The sequence below is a fragment of the Stegostoma tigrinum genome, chromosome 20 (assembly GCF_030684315.1).
Source record: "Stegostoma tigrinum isolate sSteTig4 chromosome 20, sSteTig4.hap1, whole genome shotgun sequence".
NCBI lineage: Eukaryota > Metazoa > Chordata > Chondrichthyes > Orectolobiformes > Stegostomatidae > Stegostoma > Stegostoma tigrinum.
In genome coordinates this window covers 15,999,709-16,019,683 of record NC_081373.1, presented here as the reverse complement: position 1 = coordinate 16,019,683, position 19,975 = coordinate 15,999,709, and the positions used below count along the sequence as shown (strand labels likewise).

Below are 19,975 nucleotides of genomic sequence, written 5' to 3'. Positions count from 1 at the left end.
AAAAGTCTGGGGATAGAAAAGATATTAATTTTAGAGAGAAAACAGAAGCATGTCAAAATAATAAAGCAGAAAGGCTAGAACATAAAAGTATTGTAAAAAAAACACACTTCCATTGTAACAACATTGGACATAAAGCCAATTGCTGTAGTTAAATGGGAGACCAGTTGCAGTAATAGGAATGCCTAGGGAATCTTCAGAAAAGGGTGCAATCAAGAAATGAGTATTACAATTGTAGCAATGCTACAGGTGAAGCAAGTTCCATCAGAACCTACTAGAAAGGGAGTGACGTTTAAGGATAGCCAACAAAATTCTCCCTGAATGACTGGTCCAGAGAATCAGAGAATCAGATCACCACAGTTTCTGAATATTTTAATTTCAGAGGAAGAGATATTTCATTTTCTTCTAATTAAGGAAATAAATCAAGAAAAATGTTGGCACTAGAGCAAGTAAGTCACTTATACTTGCTGACAATATATTTTGTCTTCCTGGGGGCTGAATGAAGGAAAGAAAATAATAATTGGAAGTATGCGGGGTGGGGGGGGGGGTCACAAGTAAGTGAAGAAGTGTATTTGGAGTAATACAACAGACCACTCGAGAAAGAGTTGATTTTATCTAAGGGAATGACCTAGCTGGATCAGGAATCTTGGCTTCATTGAGATTGGTGGACTAGCCAGTGGAGGGTAAATAAACTGAGATGTTTCATGAAGAACATCTTTGAGTATTTCCTGAATAGATTGCGGTTCCACAAAATTAGACAGGAAGGGAAGAATCTATGAAAAAGGGGCAGTTATCTGCGACTATTTTCCAAAAGTCAAGTCAAGGAATGAAGGTAACAAGATTAAGGCTGAGGTATTTATCTCTTTTCTTTACTAGATGTATAACAGATGTGTCCTGTTTTGAAGGATATATGCACCAAATAGCATACTCTGAAATTAAGGCTGGAGTGTTATTATTAAAGCGAGATGGTGTTGATAAGGAAATTGCGATCACCTCAAATACCAATAGATGAAGAATGGGAAGTAGTCCACAGTTTGGTAGATCCAGTTGAGTATCATAATGAGATTTTATAAGTGGTTCACAAAATTCCAAGGCAGATCTCTTAAGTCTTAAAAAAACTTACTAAAATACTAAAACATTTTTTATTGGCCAGTAATACATAGACATATAGTGAAATGTGACTAGACATACCATATAGTCAAGTAGTGTAGAATTTCCAAACATCATTTAAAGCTGTGTCTTTAATTCCAACAATAGCTTTTGATGAACTGTTCGCCACAATTTTAAAAGATTACATAATACCCTTCCCTGAAACCTAGCGTGAGAATCAGTAATTTTTAACAACTATAGATGCTTTGACAAGAATTCCCAAAGCAGTGCCTTTATTTATGGAATCTGTAAACAGAAACAATTCACATTTTTTTTACCAAATATAGATTACCCAAAGACATAAAATCAGATCAAGATTCAAATTTTATGTCACAAATATTCAAATAAATAATGACTAGTTTGGGAATAAAAGCTTATCATTGATAATCACAGAGAACATTGGAAGCATGACATCCAACTATAAAAAAAATCTATGATTACAGTTGATTATTGGGAATTTACTGATAATTGGGATGAAGCTGTTCTCTTGATGCTGTTTACCATTAGGGATCCCAGATGAGTCCACAGGGTTCGGCCCTTTTGAACTGACATATGGACATGAAGTTAGAGAATCCCTTAAATGAATGAAGGAAAAATGTACAAATCAAATTTCAGAGACTGCATTTCTGAACGATCCGTAATGCTCTCGGGAAAACTAGCCAGTTTGTCAGATGGGCAAAAATCTCCCAAAGAACACTGAAAACTAGGGCAGACAAAAAGACCAAAGCTCAGAATTTTAATTCTGAAGGCATGTTTGTGTTGTTATCTGTCTCTCAGGAACCATTAAAATAAGGTACACTGGACTTTATCAAATCAAAATTGAACTCAATGATGTGAATTATGTAACAAGTACTTCAGTCCAGAGAAGAATCAGGAAGTGCATCATTTTAATATGTTTGAGCCATACTACAGTAGGGAGGATGGTCAGAACAGAAGTGTATTTACAGCAGTGAAAGAAATAGGGACTGAAATTTAAAAAATCAGAAGAACTGGAAAATGAATCAGAAATTGAAAATTTGAAAACCAGTGCTGCAGGGATCAGATTGGATTATATGGAGGTGCTTAATAGGTTAGAAAGCATAATATTTTATCTTCCAGAAAACTATCAAAGTGATTTACAAAAGCTATTATAGGTTCATAAATCAATTTTTGTAAATAGGGAAGCAAAATCATTTTTGGATTAAATTAATGTGGGGCATGTGTAGAAAACAACATCTTTACTCAAGGCCCAAACCTGAGAAGCTAGCTCAAGTGAGAGAAGAGATTAGGTTCATGATGGACAATAGAATTACTGAACAAATTCATAGTAGGTTCAGCCCATCCATTGTGATCGTGCCAAAATTGGATGCACCACAATAATATGTATCAGTTATCACAAAGTCAACATAGTAATAAAGGCAGATTCACATTCAATCCCATGTATGGAGAATTGTATGGAGAGGATTGGACAAATATGGCTTATGACATAAACTGACTTATTTGTAGGATATTGGCAAGTTACACTGACTCGCACAGCCAAAGAAATATCAACTTTTGTAACACCAGATGGGCTTTATCAATGCAAAATCACGTCATTTGATTTGAAATGAAAAAGTATGAACGAATTTCCAAAAATTGACGATAAGGTCATTGACAGATTCAACCCATACCTGGGTGGAACAATAACATTACTTGGATGAACTGTTTCATTTAGAAAAAGACAATTTGGGAATAAACTTGGCTAAAAGTAAATTTGAGCTACATAATTTGAGACAAGACAAAGAGAACCCAGACAGGCAAAAATATCTTGGAATTTTCTATGCTTAAAAACAAGACATAAAACTTCGCAAACATGAGGGGATTTTATTTGAGATTCATACCAAATTTCAGCACTGTAGAGATTTCTTTGACAAGTCTGTTAAAGTAGTGAAAGAAATTTGAGTGAACAAAAGAATGTCAAAATGCCTTTTATGATTTGAAATCTGTGCTGAACACTACAATGGTTTTAGCAACAATAAATTCTAATAAATCATGTAAGCAGCATTGACCCTCTGACAGCGCAGCAATCCCTCAGCTCTGACTCACGTTGAGTGCAACTTTCCCTCAGCACTGACCCGCTGATAGTGAAGCACTCCCTCATTTCTACTGCTCAAACATATCCCTCAGTACTGACCCTTCTGACAGTGCTATCCTCCCTCAGTACTGACTCTCAACCATGAATCACTCCCCCAGTACTGAACCCCGACAGTCGGCAGTCCCTTAGTACTGGTTAGCCCAGTGTGGGAAGCGGCCTTATGTGACATAAGTCTTCTCAGGACACAAGTTTAGGAAGAAGGAGATTGTAATATGAATCAGAGGGCAGAGGGGTGGGCCATTCAGGGATACCTGAGAATGGAGGAAGTGGGGCACTCACTCAGTACTGAAGTTTAAATATGAGGGTAAGCTAGCCAGTAATATCAAGGAGGACTGTAAGAGTTTCTTTAGATACATAAAGGGCACAAGACAGACAAAAGGTGACATTGGACTGCTGGAAAATGACACTGGAGAGATAGTAGTGGACAAGGACATGGCTGAGGAACTGGGATAATCACATTGCATCGGTCTTTACAGTGGAAGACACAAATAATATCCCAAAAATTTGAGGGACTCAGACGTCACAGCTGAGTATGGTGTCCATCACTAAGGCAAAGGTGTTAGAAAAACTGAAAGGCCTGAAGGTGGATAAATCACCAGGTCCAGATGGACGACACTCCAGTGTTCTTAAGGGGGTAGCTGAAGAGATAGTGGAGGCATTCGTGGTGATCTTTCAGGGATCACCAGTGTCAGGGAGTGCCCCAGAGGACTGGAAAAGCGGTAACGTGATACTGCCGTTTAAAAAGGGAGTAAAGTAAAAGTTGAAAATTACAGGCCAATTCGCCTAACCTCAGTCGTGGATAAGATTTTAGAGTCCATTGTGAAGGATAATTTCTGAATATTTGGAAGTGCATGGTAAAATAGGGCAAAGACAGATGGTTTCATCAAGGGGAAGCCATGCCTGACAATAAAATTATTTGAGGAAGGCGAGCCAATGGATGTTATCTGCCAGAACTTCAGGAAGGCCTTTGACAAGGTGCCACACAGGAGGCTGATGACTAAGATAAGGGCCCATGGTTTTAGAGGAAAGGTGCTAGCATAGATAGAAGATCGGCTGTCTGGCAGAAAACAGAGAGTGGGGATAAAAGTGTCTTTCTCAGGAGGGTAACCATTGACAAGTGATGTTCCACAAGGGTCAGTGTTGGGACCACAACTTTTCACTTTATACATTAATGATCCAGATGAAGGAACTAAGAGCATTCTGGCTAAGTTTGCAGATGATACAAAAATAGGTAGAGGGGCAGGTGGTATTGAGGATGTGGGGACAAAGCAGGAGGATTTGGACAGGTTAGGAGAGTGGGAAAAGAAGTGACAGATGGAGCACAACGTGGGAAAGTGTGAGGTCATGCACTTTGGTAAGAAGAATAAAAGAATGGACTATTTTCTAAATGGAGAGAAAATTCAGAAGTCTGAAGTACAAAGAGACTTGGGAGTTCTAGTCCAGGATTCTCTCAAGGTAAACTTGTAGGTTGAGTCAGTAGTCAGGAAGGCAAACGCAAGTTTGGCATTTGTTTTGAGATGATTCGAATAAAAAAGCAGGAATGTACTTCTGAGGGTCTATGAGGCTCAGGTCGGCCACATTTGGAGTATTGTGTGCAGTTTTTGGCACCATATCTCAGGAAAGATGTACTGGCCCTGGAGCAGGTTCAGCGGTGGTTCACGAGAATTGTCCCAGGAATGGAAAGCTTAACATGTCAGGAACATTTGAGGACTCTGGGTCTATACTGGATGGAGTTTAGAAGGATGAGAGGGGATCTAATGGAAACTCACAGAATACTGAATGGCTAGAAGAGTGGATGTTAGAGAGATGTTTCAACTGGTAGGAGAGACTAGGACCTGAGGGCACAGCCTTAGAGAAAAGGGAAGACCTTTTAGAATGGAGACAAGGAGAAACTTTTTCACCCAGAGAGTGGTGGATCTATGGAATTCACTGCCACAGAAGGCTGTAGAGACCAGGTCATTGAGTACATTTAAGGCAGAGATAGATAGGTTCTTGATTGTCAAGGTGATCAAGGGCTACAGGGATAAAGCAGGAGAATGGGGTTGAGAAACTTATCAGCCATGATTGAATGGTAGAGCAGACTCGATGAGCTGAATGGCCTAATTTCTGCTCCTACATTTTATGGTCTTTCGAACCTAAACAGTGAGACACTCCCTCAGTACTGGCCTTCAGAAGTTATAGACTTCCTCAGTACTGACACCTGACAGTGCAGCACTCCCACAGTACTAGCCCTGGACACCTCTAGACTCCCTCAATGCTACACTGGGTGTCCTGGGTATTGTACTGCTGCCCTGGAGTGGTTCCTAAAAACACAACCTTGAACCTCAGAGGGGCGTTTCCTCCTGACTGAACCATGTCGCAGTTCAAGGTGTTGCTTGCCAGCAAGCCTGCACCTTAAAGGCCAAAAGGGCAGAAACTGGATGAGGAAAATTTGCCGCAAGTTAACTGATGGGGCTGAGCTAATCTTGTACAGATCCAAACCATCTGAAAATTCAGTTTTGGGTGTTTCTCTCAAGGTTCCTGGTGCCTAGGGTTAAGCAACAGTAACTAACACACCCGCAGATTCCAGCAGAAGGAGATTTGATGGGATTTAATCCCAGTAGCTCCCATAGTATGTTGGTAAAACCACAGTAAGTAACTTTACTGGGAGAGTGATAGCTGCCTAATTCAACCCTGCTCTCTAATTACTACAAGGATCGTTTAATCACTTGAGATCACGCACCTTCGCATTTATTTTAACAGTACGCATAAAGAAATAAAAAAATCATCAAATCCAAGCCCACAGTACTTCCCCACATCTTCTCAGCACTGAACAGTCTGAGCTGTAGTCTAAGATTCAAAATATCCACATCCTAACCTTCTGTCGGAATGTGTGTTCACATGAAATTCAATTGGCAAACTGTTTGATTCGAGTGTAACTGACCAAATATTTACAAAGTGGAAAGTCCCATGTCATTCTGTTCAGTCAGCACGCAAGGCAGTGAGAAAGGAGATAGAGAGAGGGAGGGTGAGCCTGCGAGACGGCCATTAACAACACAAATGTGCTGAGGCAGCCAACTGGTTTCATACCACTCATTGAAATGCGCAACCAGTCCTGATGTCACACTGTGTTTCAGTGTTATATCGGCTGCTGAATTTAGTTATTGAAAATCAGGCTGATTTCAGCATTAGGTCAATTCACATGGAGAACAGCGGCTGGGGAGGTTCGTAGTTGCCAATGTGTTTGCCTGTTCTGAATTTATACCTTGTGATTTCTTAGAGGTCTGAAGGGTCACCAATCCCAACATTCACAAAGAGTGCATAAGGAATCCAAGTCAGGGAGGCTTCTCAGCCCATCTACTTCATTTTGGCCTCTCACTGCTTGTTGAATAATCCTTTCTTTGTTATTTGTTCATGGAATTGGGTATAACAGACTGACCAGCATTTATTACCCATCCCAGAGGACAATTAAAAGGCATCACATTGCTGTGGGTCTGGAGTCACATGTTGACTACACCAGGGTAGGATGACAGATTTCCTTTCCGACAGGGGCATTAGTGAACCAGTTGGGTTTTTACAACAACCAACAATGGTTATATCTCACTCATAGGCCATCTGTTGTGGTGGGACTTGAGCTTTTGTCTCCAGGGCATTGGCCTGAGGTTCTGGATTACTAGATATGATATGACCACCACAAACCACTGCCTCCCCCAGCATCTAAACATCGTAAACTCTGCCCTCCTCTTCATCGTTTGAAGATCACTCTGTTAGTGACCTGACTTTTCTGTTTCCCAGTTTGTGTCTGGGTCTCTTTTCCTGCAGCAATGAAATATGATTTTAACACAAAATAATGTTCGGGACTGACTTTGATACAACAGACTTTTTTGCTGTATGGTCCTCTATCATTCACTTCCTTCCAGGTCTAAGCAGTTTATTGCTAAATTGAACTTTCACCATAACTCAGTGCTCATAGTAACTCTTGTTCTTCTCTGCACAGAGACCTCCATGGGGCATATCCTTTGAGTCTTAGTGATCATATGGTCAGCTTGAACAACTCGACACATGTCCCCAATTGACCCAAATAGTTGTGCTTGATTTATTAAATGCTACTCTGCAATGTCTGGACAAGTTCAGTATGAAGTCCACTTTCACTTCCAGAACAGTCTCTTTCCCAGCTAGTTCACACAATTCAGTAAAAATGTCTCCATAATTTTAGCTAAAATACTATGTTTTGTAATTATCTGTATTGAAACCCCACTCAGCGTTTCTCTGCTGCACTGGTTCCTGGGTCATGCTTTGCGCACAGCAGTTATGTTACTGGGCTAGTGCTAATCCATACACCGGGGCGGTGGGGGCGGGGGGCGGGCACTTTTTTAGCCAGAATAGTCAAGACTCATGATTATATTACTGGATTAACTTTTCATATACACCCAGCATTCTCAAGCTGCAATGGGATCCATTTCTGTTCTGAGATTAAACAGAGGCATTTACTAGCTCAAAATGAGAATACAAGATGGAATGGAGCAAAATGTTTAAAATAACACTTTGCCACTAAATGGGGAGAGCATGCACAGGATAACCAGGATTGAATGTTTAAAATAACACTTTGCCACTAAATGGGGAGAGCATGCACAGGATAACCAGGATTGAGCTGCATCCTGTGAGCACCCATCGGCCTTTCAAAGAGGATGAGGATTGAGAAAATGTGAAATTTTAAGAGACATAATCGGTTTCCTCAGTACATTGACCAGTGAGTCTGAGACATTCACACCAGGAACTTCCTAGATCTTATCCCTGATCTATGTTGATGCAGTTCAGTAAAGGCGAATTACAGAGTGGCGCAGCACAGAAAAAGGTCACAGTTCATTATACCTGCATCAGCTCTTCTAAAGATCCATTTAATTAATATAATTAGCACCACTTTTCCCAGATCTCGGCAATTGCTTCCATTTCAAATATTGCATTTTGAAAATTTCAAATGTATCAACTTTTTGTAATGCATTCTGGAGCACAATAACTAACTGATAAAAACAATCTCCTTATCCTCCCCCCCCTTCCAGCAGTCACAGACCTTCCACCACTTGTGTTCCCATTAGACCACCTCAAGAGCTAAAAAGAGCTTCTCAAAGATATATTGAGATAAAGTAAACTTTTCAGCCAAAAGATGAAATTAAATGCACTAAATCCAAGTTGTTGATAATTCACAAGTAAACACAGAAGAGTTAACATAAACTGTGCAGAAATGTCTGATCAGGACTGTTTACGAGGCTCTGAGCTGTATGGGTGCTCTCTGCATTCCGCACTTTGCCTTCAGTTTACAAAGCCTATGAAGTTTTTCTAATTGTTTAATTAAATAGTTCCTACCTGTTACTCCGTGCTGGGTTGTTGGTCTGTGAGAGCTGCTGATTGTGCTCCTTTTGCTCTTTTACACTGCACTTATCGTGTGTGTGAAGGTGTGAACACTGACTGATTTGATTGGAATGCCTTTCCCTCTCTCCTTCTTCTCTAATTTAATAGCTTGAATCTGATTTGTGTTTGATTGTTGTTTTCATTGAGGTGAAGTCTGGGCAGGCCCACAGTGACTAAAAGCCTCGCCCAGATGAACAAGCCTTGCCCTGAAGCTGTAATTTTACAAACAGCCTCACCTGTCTGATTTCTAACTCTGTGTGTCTCTCAGTTGTCACCTTATCCCATAGCTCGATGAAGTAACCATAATCACCTTTCCACCCCTCTAATTCTATCTCCATAAGAGAATCCAGCTCAGAGGTGTGCAGGATCTCCCCTCCAATTCTGGGACCGGATTAAGGGATCAAGGGGTCCACCACACAATGAGACCCTCCCATCTATGTTGGCTCATCTGGCACCAATAGAACGTATATTCTGAGGGCAATGGTGATGGGGTGACGTGGGCAGTAGATAATTCTCTAAGTTTTAAGGTTTGTCTGCTATCCATTAACCCAGAAAGTGCACTTCCCAAAAAACACACACACATACAGATGAGGATAGGAGGTCAGGCCTGATTGCCATGGGGTCAGCAATAATTTTCTTTTTCACTTTATTACTCTCCTTCCAGATCAGATTTTAACTTCTTCAACACTTACCCTCTTAGACAAACATCTCTCAGTCTCTCTCTCTCACTTAGTCTGTGCGTCTTTCTCTCCCCGTGTCTCTCTAACTGTCTGTCTCTCTGTTTCTCTCTCCCTATCCCTCTCCCAGTTTCTCCCTGCGTCTCTCTCTCTCTCACTTGTTCCTTGACTCTGTCACTCTCTCCCTGCCTCTCTCCCCCAGACTCTCTCTCTCCCTCTCACTCACGCACATGTCTCTGTCTCACTTGCTCCCTGTATCTGTATCTCTTTCTCTCTCTCACTCACGCACTCACTCACTCACTCAACCTGTGTTACTCCAACTCTGTCCCTGTCTCTCTCTTATCTCTCACTTGCTCTGCCTCTCCCACTCTTTCCCTGCGTCTATCACTTTGTGACTCTTTCTACCCCTTTACCGGTGTCAACCCAGACTCACTACATCCTCTTGTCTGTGATGCTCTCTCACTTTTCATTCCTTGACCTGTATGCATTTAGCCCATTCTCCCTATAATTACACTGTGCCCAGCTCAGTGGGGATTCCACTCACATCTATCCACATGTAGCCAGTGTTGATTTATTGTAGAATCTCGTGTCACAGAGGAAGGCTGTTTGACCTATTAGTTCCAGCTCTTTTGAAACAACTATCCAATTAGTCACAACCTACAGAGATAGTGGGAACTGCAGATGCTGGAGAATCCAAGATAATAAAATGTGAGATAATGGGAACTGCAGATGCTGGAGATTCCAAGATAATAAAATGTGAGGCTGGATGAACACAGCAGGCCAAGCAGCATCTCAGGAGCACAAAAGCTGACGTTTCGGGCCTAGACCCTTCATCAGAGAGGGGGATGGGGGGAGGGAACTGGAATAAATAGGGAGAGAGGGGGAGGCGGACTGAAGATGGAGAGTAAAGAAGATAGGTGGAGAGAGTGTAGGTGGGGAGGTAGGGAGGGGATAGGTCAGTCCAGGGAAGACGGACAGGTCAAGGAGGTGGGATGAGGTTAGTAGGTAGCTGGGGGTGCGGCTTGGGGTGGGAGGAAGGGATGGGTGAGAGGAAGGACCAGTTAGGGAGGCAGAGACAGGTTGGACTGGTTTTGGGATGCAGTGGGTGGGGGGGAAGAGCTGGGCTGGTTGTGTGGTGCAGTGGGGGGAGGGGATGAACTGGGCTGGTTTAGGGATGCAGTAGGGGAAGGGGAGATTTTGAAACTGGTGAAGTCCACATTGATACCATATGGCTGCAGGGTTCCCAGGCGGAATATGAGTTGCTGTTCCTGCAACCTTAACCAGCCCAGTTCATCCCCTCCCCCCACTGCACCACACAACCAGCCCAGCTCTTTTCCCCCACCCACTGCATCCCAAAACCAGTCCAACCTGTCTCTGCCTCCCTAACCGGTTCTTCCTCTCACCCATCCCTTCCTCCCACCCCAAGCCGCACCCCCAGCTACCTACTAACCTCATCCCACCTCGACCTGTCCGTCTTCCCTGGACTGACCTATCCCCTCCCTACCTCTCCACCTACACTCTCTCCACCTATCTTCTTTACTCTCCATCTTCGGTCCGCCTCCCCCTCTCTCCCTATTTATTCCAGTTCCCACCCCCCATCCCCCTCTCTGATGAAGGGTCTAGGCCCGAAACGTCAGCTTTTGTGCTCCTGAGATGCTGCTTGGCCTGCTGTGTTCATCCAGCCTCACATTAATAAAATGTGAGGCTGGATGAAAACAGCAGGCTAAGCAGCCTCTCAGGAGCACACAACCTACACCTGCTTTTTCCCAGAAACATGCGTAAATGTTAACTTTAACTTTTCAAACATTTATTCAAATTCCTTTGAAAGTTGTTAGCCTCCAGTGCAGAGGGTGACTGTCTCCCCCCCCCCCTTTTGAATCCCCTCTCAATCACTCGGAACAAACATTTACCATTTTTAGCACACAGCTTATTGGGTTTGTCAGTGACCAGTGCAGCCATTTTAGGTCAGCAGTGTCCTTTTTAAAACAAAGTCTCAGGTATTAAAGTCGAGTGAGGAAAATTGATAAATATATTGATAGTCCATTTTTCACTACAATTGTAACACATGAGCCCATTTCCATAAACCCTTCAGGTGGCACAGGCTAAACCTGAGCTTGTTATTTAAAAGAAACTGCCTTTTACCCTCTGGTTACTGACCCTCTTAGCCATTGGAGGCAATATCTTCTTATTTACTATATTCAAACAGTTTGTGAGTTTAAACATCTTCTAATACATCTCTCCTCAGCCTTTCTAAGGAGAACAATCCTCCACGCTCTCTGTATAACATCAGATCAGAGTCCACACATTTACTAGCAATATTCAATTCTAACACATTACCACTCCTCTCTCTATGGCTCCACTGTCTTTCTTTCCTCACACTGCTTATCCCCTCAGCCATAGGGTAATACAACAGGAAAACAGACCTTTCGGCCCAAACAGAAGCATGTTTTTTTCTGATCAGCCATGATCAATATTGAATGGCAGAGCAAGTTGGAAAGGTTGAATGCCATACTCTTCTTCCTTGTTTGCATGTTTGTACAATAGTTAACATGTAGATCTCTATTATAGACATTTCAGAAGGATCTTTGGTCTTGGATGAGCAACAATTTACTCCAGTTAGGCTTTGGGAAGAGTGATGTGAGTGTCTTGTCCCTGCTTCTGTGCCCAGTCATGATCTCAGTTAGAACCAGATGTTTAAAACCTGAGTAGTTCATAGAGAGCTCAGCTTAGCACAGACTGTATCCCAGCTGCATGATGACTGCTATCTAATTAATCCTCTGTAACATTGCCCAATTCAAAGATGCTTCAGTTTAACGCCACCCTAAACCTCATCTAGATTTTGTTACTTCCACTCAACCCAGAGTTCTTGTGACCTTTTGGGAACAAAACTTTCCTAAGCTCTGCATTGATAATAGGGTACACATGGTACCAGATATTAATGTCAGTGAGGTGTACTGGTCTCATGATCCTTGACATCTCTATCATACCTTCTTTTCTCCTTAGTATGAGAAATTGTTTATCTTTGGGGAAAGCAATAACTTTGTCACTCAATTTCACTTCTGAAGAAGTCATGCTGGACTCAAAATATTAACCCAGCTTCTCTCGCCACACATCCTGCCAGATCTGCTAAGTTTCTTCTGCATTTGTTGATTTTGTGTTTACTCTGGATTGATTAATGCCATTCTCCATCATGAGCCTTATAATGCAATGATCACTGTCTCTGAGGTGTGCTTCCATTGATATTTGATCCACTTGGCCAATCTCATTTTCAAGAGCCAGAGCCAAATGCATCCTTTTGTTTTGGAATGGACATAAAGTGGTATAGGAAGCTCTTACGCACATCATCTGGGAACATTGGGCTCTTGCTACCTCTTACATTCCTACTATAAATGTCTGTATTTGTATCATTAAAGTCCCCCATTATGACTACTCTGTAATGTTGGTATCTCTTTATAACTTCTGTACAGCCTTCCGGCAAGTTGGTCTATTGACTACACCAAGCAATGTAATTTCACTCTTGTTTTTCCCCTTAACTCCGACCAAATTAGTGATGTGTTTGAAACCTGAGACAACCAATCTCTCCAGCACTCCCCTTAATCAAAACTGGAACATCTCCTTTCCTTCCTTTTCTGTCCTTTCTAAACCTCTTGAGTTTAATGCTGTATCTCTTGTTATATAAACATATCATTTAGCTTGTTTTATGACCTCCTCACTCTGAGGTGCTGCTGCCCTTAATGTCCTGTGAATCCCAAGGATAGTGAGGGATGGGGAGTAAGTATTAACTTAGCTTGCAACACACACACTTCATGAACGAATAAAGAAAAATCCACCCCCCCCTCCTGGGAGGGCAGTGGCCGTCCACTTGGTACAGCAAATGCACACTCAACTCTGAGCAAACTGCACAAGTTACTTACCCTCTCTCCCTCTCTGCAACGTGATCACATTGTGCTAGTAATGGATCCAATCAGATTATCCCTGAGAGTCCCAACAGGTCCTCTCGATCCTTGTCTTATCTCTTAACTACCTCAGAGTGAGCCACGTAACTCCCATTTTGTGGAAGAAGGGAATGAGTGAGATTAAGCCCAGGGCTCATTTGTATTTCTTGGCTCTGGGAATTAGCAACTTCACATTGAGAAAAATATGTCAAATATCTCACACCCAGGAGTGAAACTCACATCAGTGTGAGGAAGTGAGCAAGGACAGCAGATATATGACAACAGCACTACTTGTCAGTTTCCCTTCAAGCCACTCACCATTTGATTTGGAAATATATCGCCGTTCCTTCACCGTCGCAGGGTCAAAATCCTGGAATTCCCTCCCTAAGAGCATTGTGAGTCAACCCACAGCAGATGGACTGCAGCGGTTCAAGAAAGCAACTCACTCCTACCTTCTCAAGGGCAACTAGGAACGGGCAATAAATGCTGGGCTAAGCCAGTGATATGCACTTCGCTGGAGTGAATTTTTAAACTGCTAAAAAATGGGAAACATTAGGGTGAAAGGGAAAGCTGTGACTTTGAGGAGGTTTCTGTACAATGGTGAGGTGAAGGCATCTCGAGTGGCAGCATAGGAAGTGAGTGCAGTGAGAATGGGACTGGAAGAGGTGATGACACTAACCTCCTCACCCTGCCCCATGTTTTCTGTGTGGCTGCCCTCAAGCTAACTACCCAATTGTCTATCTCAAATGGAGACAACCTCTGATCTTTTCTGGACTATGTCTAATAAACGCTCTGTGAGACGGTGGGAGGCCATGGTTCTCCAGCCTCATAGATCCCAATCCACTGACCCAGCTCCTAGGTTGATCAAGTGGCCTCAGACAGACTGACCAACTGACCACAGCCAGACTGATCCAATGATCACAGATAAATTAAATACTGATCCCAAACAGTCTTACACAGTGACCACAGCCAACTGACTCAATGATCCCAGGCAGTCAGAACAACTGATCTCAGATAGCTTGACCCAGTGACCTCAGATTGACTGAACCAGTGACCCCCAGACAGACTGACTCAGTGACCCCTTAGACTAATGCAGTGACCTCAGACAAACTAAACAGAAACACCAGACAGACTGTCACAGTGACTCCAGGCAGGCTAAGCCATTAATCTCAGACAATTTGACGTATTGACTGCAGACATGCTGTCCCATTGGATGCAGAATGACCCACAGTGGCCCCAGCCTGTACCAGAGACTGCAGACAGACTAACATAGTGGCATCAAGGAGTCTTAGCAAAACTGGAGTCAATGGAAATCGGGGGAAAATTCTCCTCTGGTTGGAGTCAAGCCTGGCAGAAAGGAAAATGGCAATGGTTGCTGGAGGTGAGTCACCTCACCTCCAGGATATCTCTGCAGAGCTCCTCAGGGTGGTGTCCTAGGAAAAATCACCTTCAGGTAGTTCATCAATGACCTGCCCTCCTATATAATGCCAGAAATGGGGATGTTTGCCGATCATTGCACACTGTTAAATACCATTCATAACTCCTCAGATACCGAAACAGTCCATGTCCAAATGCAGCAAGACCTTGAAAGCATTCAGGTTTCAGTTCATAAACAGCAAGTAACAATTTGCACTTCACAAGTGCCAGGCAATGGCCATCTCAAATAAGAAAGAATCTAACCATTTCCCTTTGATATTCAATGAACTAATCTTTGCTGAATCCTGGGCCTTACCATTGAACAGAAATGAAACTGGACTAGCCATATAAATACAGTGACTAGGATAGTAGATCAGAGGTTAGTAATTCTGCAATGGGCATCTCATCTCCTGACTCCAAAATGCCTGTCCACCATGCATGATACACAAGTCAGGAGTGTAATGGAATACTCCCGTCTGCCTGGATGAGTACAGCTCCAGCAACACACAAGAAGCTTGACAGGATTGAAGCTAAAAACAATCCACTTCCTAATACCTTTAACACTGACTCTCTGCACTAATGATACACAGGGGCTGCAGTGTGATTTGTCCATAAGATGCATTGTAGCAAATATTCAAGCCTTCTTCAACAACACTTTCTGAAATCCATGACCTCTATCATCTCAAAGTACGATACATGAGAATACCATCACCTGGAAATTCCACTCCAAGCCACTTGGAAATATATCCTATACACTCAGTGTTCTTGGGTTAAAACCCTGAACTCCCTCCTTCACAGCACTTTGGGTTTCCCTGAAGCCCAAAGAAGTTCACAAAGGAAGCTCGCAACCATCTTCTCAAGGGCAACTAGGGATGGGCAACAAATGTTAGCTGACACAACATGCCCACAACTTGTGTGTGAATTTAAAGACACTGACCATGGACTGACACTGGCCCAGTGAAGCCAGACAGTCTGACTCATTTACCCCACACAGACACAATGACCCCATTTAGATTAACTGAGGGACACCAAACAGAGAATATTGTGCCTTTAAACAGACTGACCCACTAACTCCAGAGTGACCCATTGATCCCAAATCTGACCCATTGACTCCAGTCAGACTGAACCATTGCCCACAGATGCAGGATATGAGTGGAATTTGAACGAGTGGGGAGGGTCCACAATAGGGAAAGTGTACAGAGGTTATGGAAGGGTCTGAATAGATGGGTCGAATGGTCTTTTCAGCTTCACCTCTTTCTACTTCTATTCATCTCGATGCACGAGATCGTGTGAGATTCTCATGTTAGCATTCGCGAAATGACTCCATCATCAAAGCAGTAGCAGTCAGCATGAATGCTGATGTCTCTGATGTTGATTGGAACAATTGGCTGTTTTGAATAGAGACTGGAATATCCAGAACTAACATTGCATAATAATTATTCACTTCAGTCTGGTGGAGTGAGTAACTGCTGATAAAGTGGATTAAAATAAATCACTCAAAGATTGTATAAGGGGGAAAAGGTTAAACTGCAGAATGAAGTATCACTTGGCAAGGCATTGATACAAGATATTAGAACTTTGCTCACAGTCGCATTAATACAGATTTTAGTATTTTTCTTACCGAGGAAGAGTAACACAAAGGGCAAAATCTTACAAGGGCTCGAATGACCCGGGCGATGGCGAGAACTTTGGGAGCATCTTATGAGTTGGCTGGTCAACCTTTCTCGACATTGGGAGCAACTTATTACATTTTTAACCAGAGTTGTGGGTGTTGAGATGAGATTCTCTCTAGGCAGCGGAAAGATACCTATTAAGGGGGATATGGCAACTCTCAGTTCATTATTATGCAGCTCTTATCCTACCACCTGCCTTCGGAAACTAGATATCAACAGTTGCCAAAATGGAAGTCAGAGAGGGTACCTGGTGACTCCAGCTCACTGCTTGCTGCTCTGGACCACCATCTAGGAGACCTGGTAACAATGTCGACAATGTCTTACAGCACACTCTGGGATACCAGCCACACTCATCCCATTTGCATGGACAATGGCCCCTGCCATCTCCCAGGCCCTCAGGACCCTTATGTCACACTCACAGGACACACTTGCACTTTAAAGCTACAGTTTGGTTCACACCAGCGACATGTGAAATGTTGCTGCAAGAAGACTTTGCACACAGCTCATAATACTGCATCTCAGGGCTGCTTGCCTGCTTTCTCAGCACTCACTCACTCGCCTCGAGAAAACCTAGATGATCACAGAATCCCTGCTTTGACTGTCCCTTTAGCACTCCCCCTCCCAGCCAGAGATACCAAGCTCATGTCACTGCTGCAGCAAAAAACAGAAGTTGCTGGAAAAGCTGAGCAGGTCTGGCTACATCTGCGAAGGAAAAAAAAATCAGAACTAACATTTCGGGTCCGGTGACCCTTCCTCAGAGCTGTCGTCTGCTCCTCCCAACAGTGTCTGTGGTGGAGTCCGAGGAAGACTCACCAGACCCAAAACGTTAACTCCAATTTTTTTTCTTCACAGATGCTGCCAGACCTGCTGAGCTTTTCCAACAACCTCTGTTTTTGTTCCTGGTTTACAGTATCCGCAGTTCTTCCAGTTTTTATTCATGTTACTGCTGCCTTGTCATGCATTACCAGCAAACACAGGTGCAAAGCTGGAAAGCTTGTCGTGGTCATCAACACTGATGAGTCAAGTGAAAGGACAAAACTTTTTTTATTTAAAAAATATACTTTATTCATAAAAGGTCTCTGTCTATATAGATTGTCACAAAAGCAGTTTGGTTCTGTGCAGTTGCACATCAGTAAATAAACAAAACATTGGAATCTGTCTTTATCCAAAAGAACCAAAGACCTCTCTTATACATATTTACATCTATTTGAGGCACTAGGACAGACCAAGAACTGAACAAACCCCCATTTACCTTTAGTAGGAAGGCCTCAGACAGTGGTCTTTCTCACTACACCATGGCTGCCCCAAGCTTTAGTGCATCCCTCAGCAGTCCCAAACTTTGGAATGTACCAGTCTGCAACACTCATTTGGGGTCAACTCCTTGTACTGGAAGTCCGAAACTTGTTGGTCAGGCCAATGACAGAGATAACTTTCAGTCAAGTGGACCTGGGCAGTAACAGAAGGACAGCCCTGATGGCACACAATCAGTCTGCTGCTTGGCACTGTCAGGTGGATGCTTATGGAGCTGACTCTCAGGTTGCTCACATCTGCCCCCAGTGTGCCCCGCTTCCTCCTGGAGTGAGAGGATAGGAGGCTTTAAGGAAGATGGAAGTATTTGACACAGCTGCTGGTGCTGCTGCAGCTGGGGTAAACATGTTGACTTGTCACGAGTGAGTGAAAGGGCAGTGCAGAGGACGTGTACAGTTAGTGGTATGGGTGAGATCGCGTGAGGGAAGAATTTGCAGGTAATAGCGAGAGTGACAGAGGATGAGGCTTGGTTGGAGATGGGGCACAGTAGCAGAGAGATGATGGTGGTACTTACCATGGTGGAAAAGAGAAGTCATTGACTTTACAGACTCTTCATGGAATCCCAACAGTGTGGCCACAGGCCCTTTGGCCCACCAAGCTCACACCAAGCCTCAGAGCATCTCACCCAAATTCATCCTGCATCACCCACCTAACCTACACATCCCTGAACACTACAGGCAATTTAACACGGCCAATCCACCTAGCCTGCGCATCTATGGACTGTAGGAAGAAACCGGAGAACCCAGAGGAAACTCACACAGAAACGGGGAGAATGTGCAAACCCCACACAGACTGTCACCTGAGGGTGGAATTGAACCCAGACCCCTGGCACTGTGAGGCAGCAGTGCTAACCACTGAGCCACCATGCCACCCTTTCTTTCTACATTGCTGGGCATTCCTCCAGACTGCAGAGATTGCAGTCACTCGGGTGGCAGGGATTGATGTTATGGTCCCCACTGTGGGTCCTGGGGGATGAGGATTGCCCAGCTCAGCATTATCCCTTGTGGCAGGACCTCCAGGTCCCTGGCTTTAAAGTAAGGCATCAGTCTCACTTTCTCTGACAGGGAAAACATCAGGAACTGTGTCGGGTAGCTCAGGCTGACGTTGCTCGTTAGCTGCACAATGGCTTTTTGAAGATGGCGCTGGTGCCCAGGAGATGATCCATTCCATCATATCCTAGCAGTGATGTATTCCTCAGGTTACAATGAGACATTCATTTGGTCTAGCATTGCACAAAAGCTTCACCGTAGGGTCAGTTAACAAAGTAAGTTCGGTAAGTTGCAACAAGAAACCTCATTAGGTCTCTTGACACTTGGCCAAAGTATGATGAGAATCAGCCATAGATTTTAATTCTTTTCTCACTAAATAATGTATCAATAGAGCCAGTGTAGCTGACTATGCCTGTGTTGGTTCTTTCAACAATCTGTCCAATTAGCGCACTCCCCCACCCGCCAGCTTCCCCATAGCATTGTACATGTTTCCTTTTATTTATCCAGTTCCTATTGTAAAAGGGAAATGCTTCTGCTGCCCTTTCAGGCTGTGCATCAGATAACAACTGGCGGCAGAAAGGAATGACTTCCCTCTAGTCCTTTTGGCTGCAACTAAAATTTGCAATTTCAGGTTATTCACTTTCTTGCTGGAGTAAACAGTTTCTTCCTCTTTCCTTTTTTTGAAAGGATTTGGGATTTTAAATCCAGGAAATATAGGTAATACGAACAGGAAGAAGCCAAATGGCCACTGCTGCCGTTCATGATTAGACTTGCATCTATATAGCACCTTTCATAACCATCAGGCATCTCAAAGTGCTTTAAAGCCAATGAACCACTTTCGAAATGAAGTGGCTATTACAAAGTAGGAAGCAGAGCAGCTAATATTCACAACAATTTGCCCATAAGCAGCATTGTGATAATGACCAAGTAATCATTTTTTGTGTGTTTTTATGAGGGATAACCTCGGTCAGGACACTGTGAGAAGACCCCTGCTCTTCCTTATCAATTGGTGCTCGAGCATTTTACCATAAAACTGTATGAATTAGGAGGAGAAAATCCATCTTGACTCTGCCTAATTACCTTGTTCTTTTTCTAAGTGTCTTGGTCTAACTTTAAAAATAGCCTCTCGTATATTCCTTACGACAGGAAAGGGAAATGGAATACCACCAACTGCAAGTTCCTCTCCGAGCCACTCATCTTCACAAAAGTAACTCTGGCCCAGGCAGTGATGCCTAAATTCTATGAATAACTTTAAAAAATGTTATGCTAACTGGCCTGTATTTTCCTGCTTACTGTTCCCCTTCCTTTTTGCATAAAGGAGTTATATTCA

The 19,975-nt window shown here is 43.2% G+C and overlaps 1 protein-coding gene across 1 annotated transcript in view; it reads right to left on the bottom strand.

Annotated features, from left to right (window-relative positions):
* Positions 1-12,300, bottom strand: part of LOC125461936 (collagen alpha-1(XVII) chain-like) — an 83,314-nt gene extending 71,014 nt beyond the window's left edge. The window contains exons 1-3 of the mRNA XM_048551319.2: positions 12,182-12,300; positions 8,884-9,028; positions 8,603-8,660 (exon numbers count right to left, since the gene is read on the bottom strand). Coding sequence (XP_048407276.2) covers positions 8,603-8,660; positions 8,884-9,028; positions 12,182-12,300 — 322 coding nt within the window. The remainder of the gene's footprint in view (positions 1-8,602; positions 8,661-8,883; positions 9,029-12,181) is intronic.
* Positions 12,301-19,975: the final 7,675 nt, after the last annotated feature.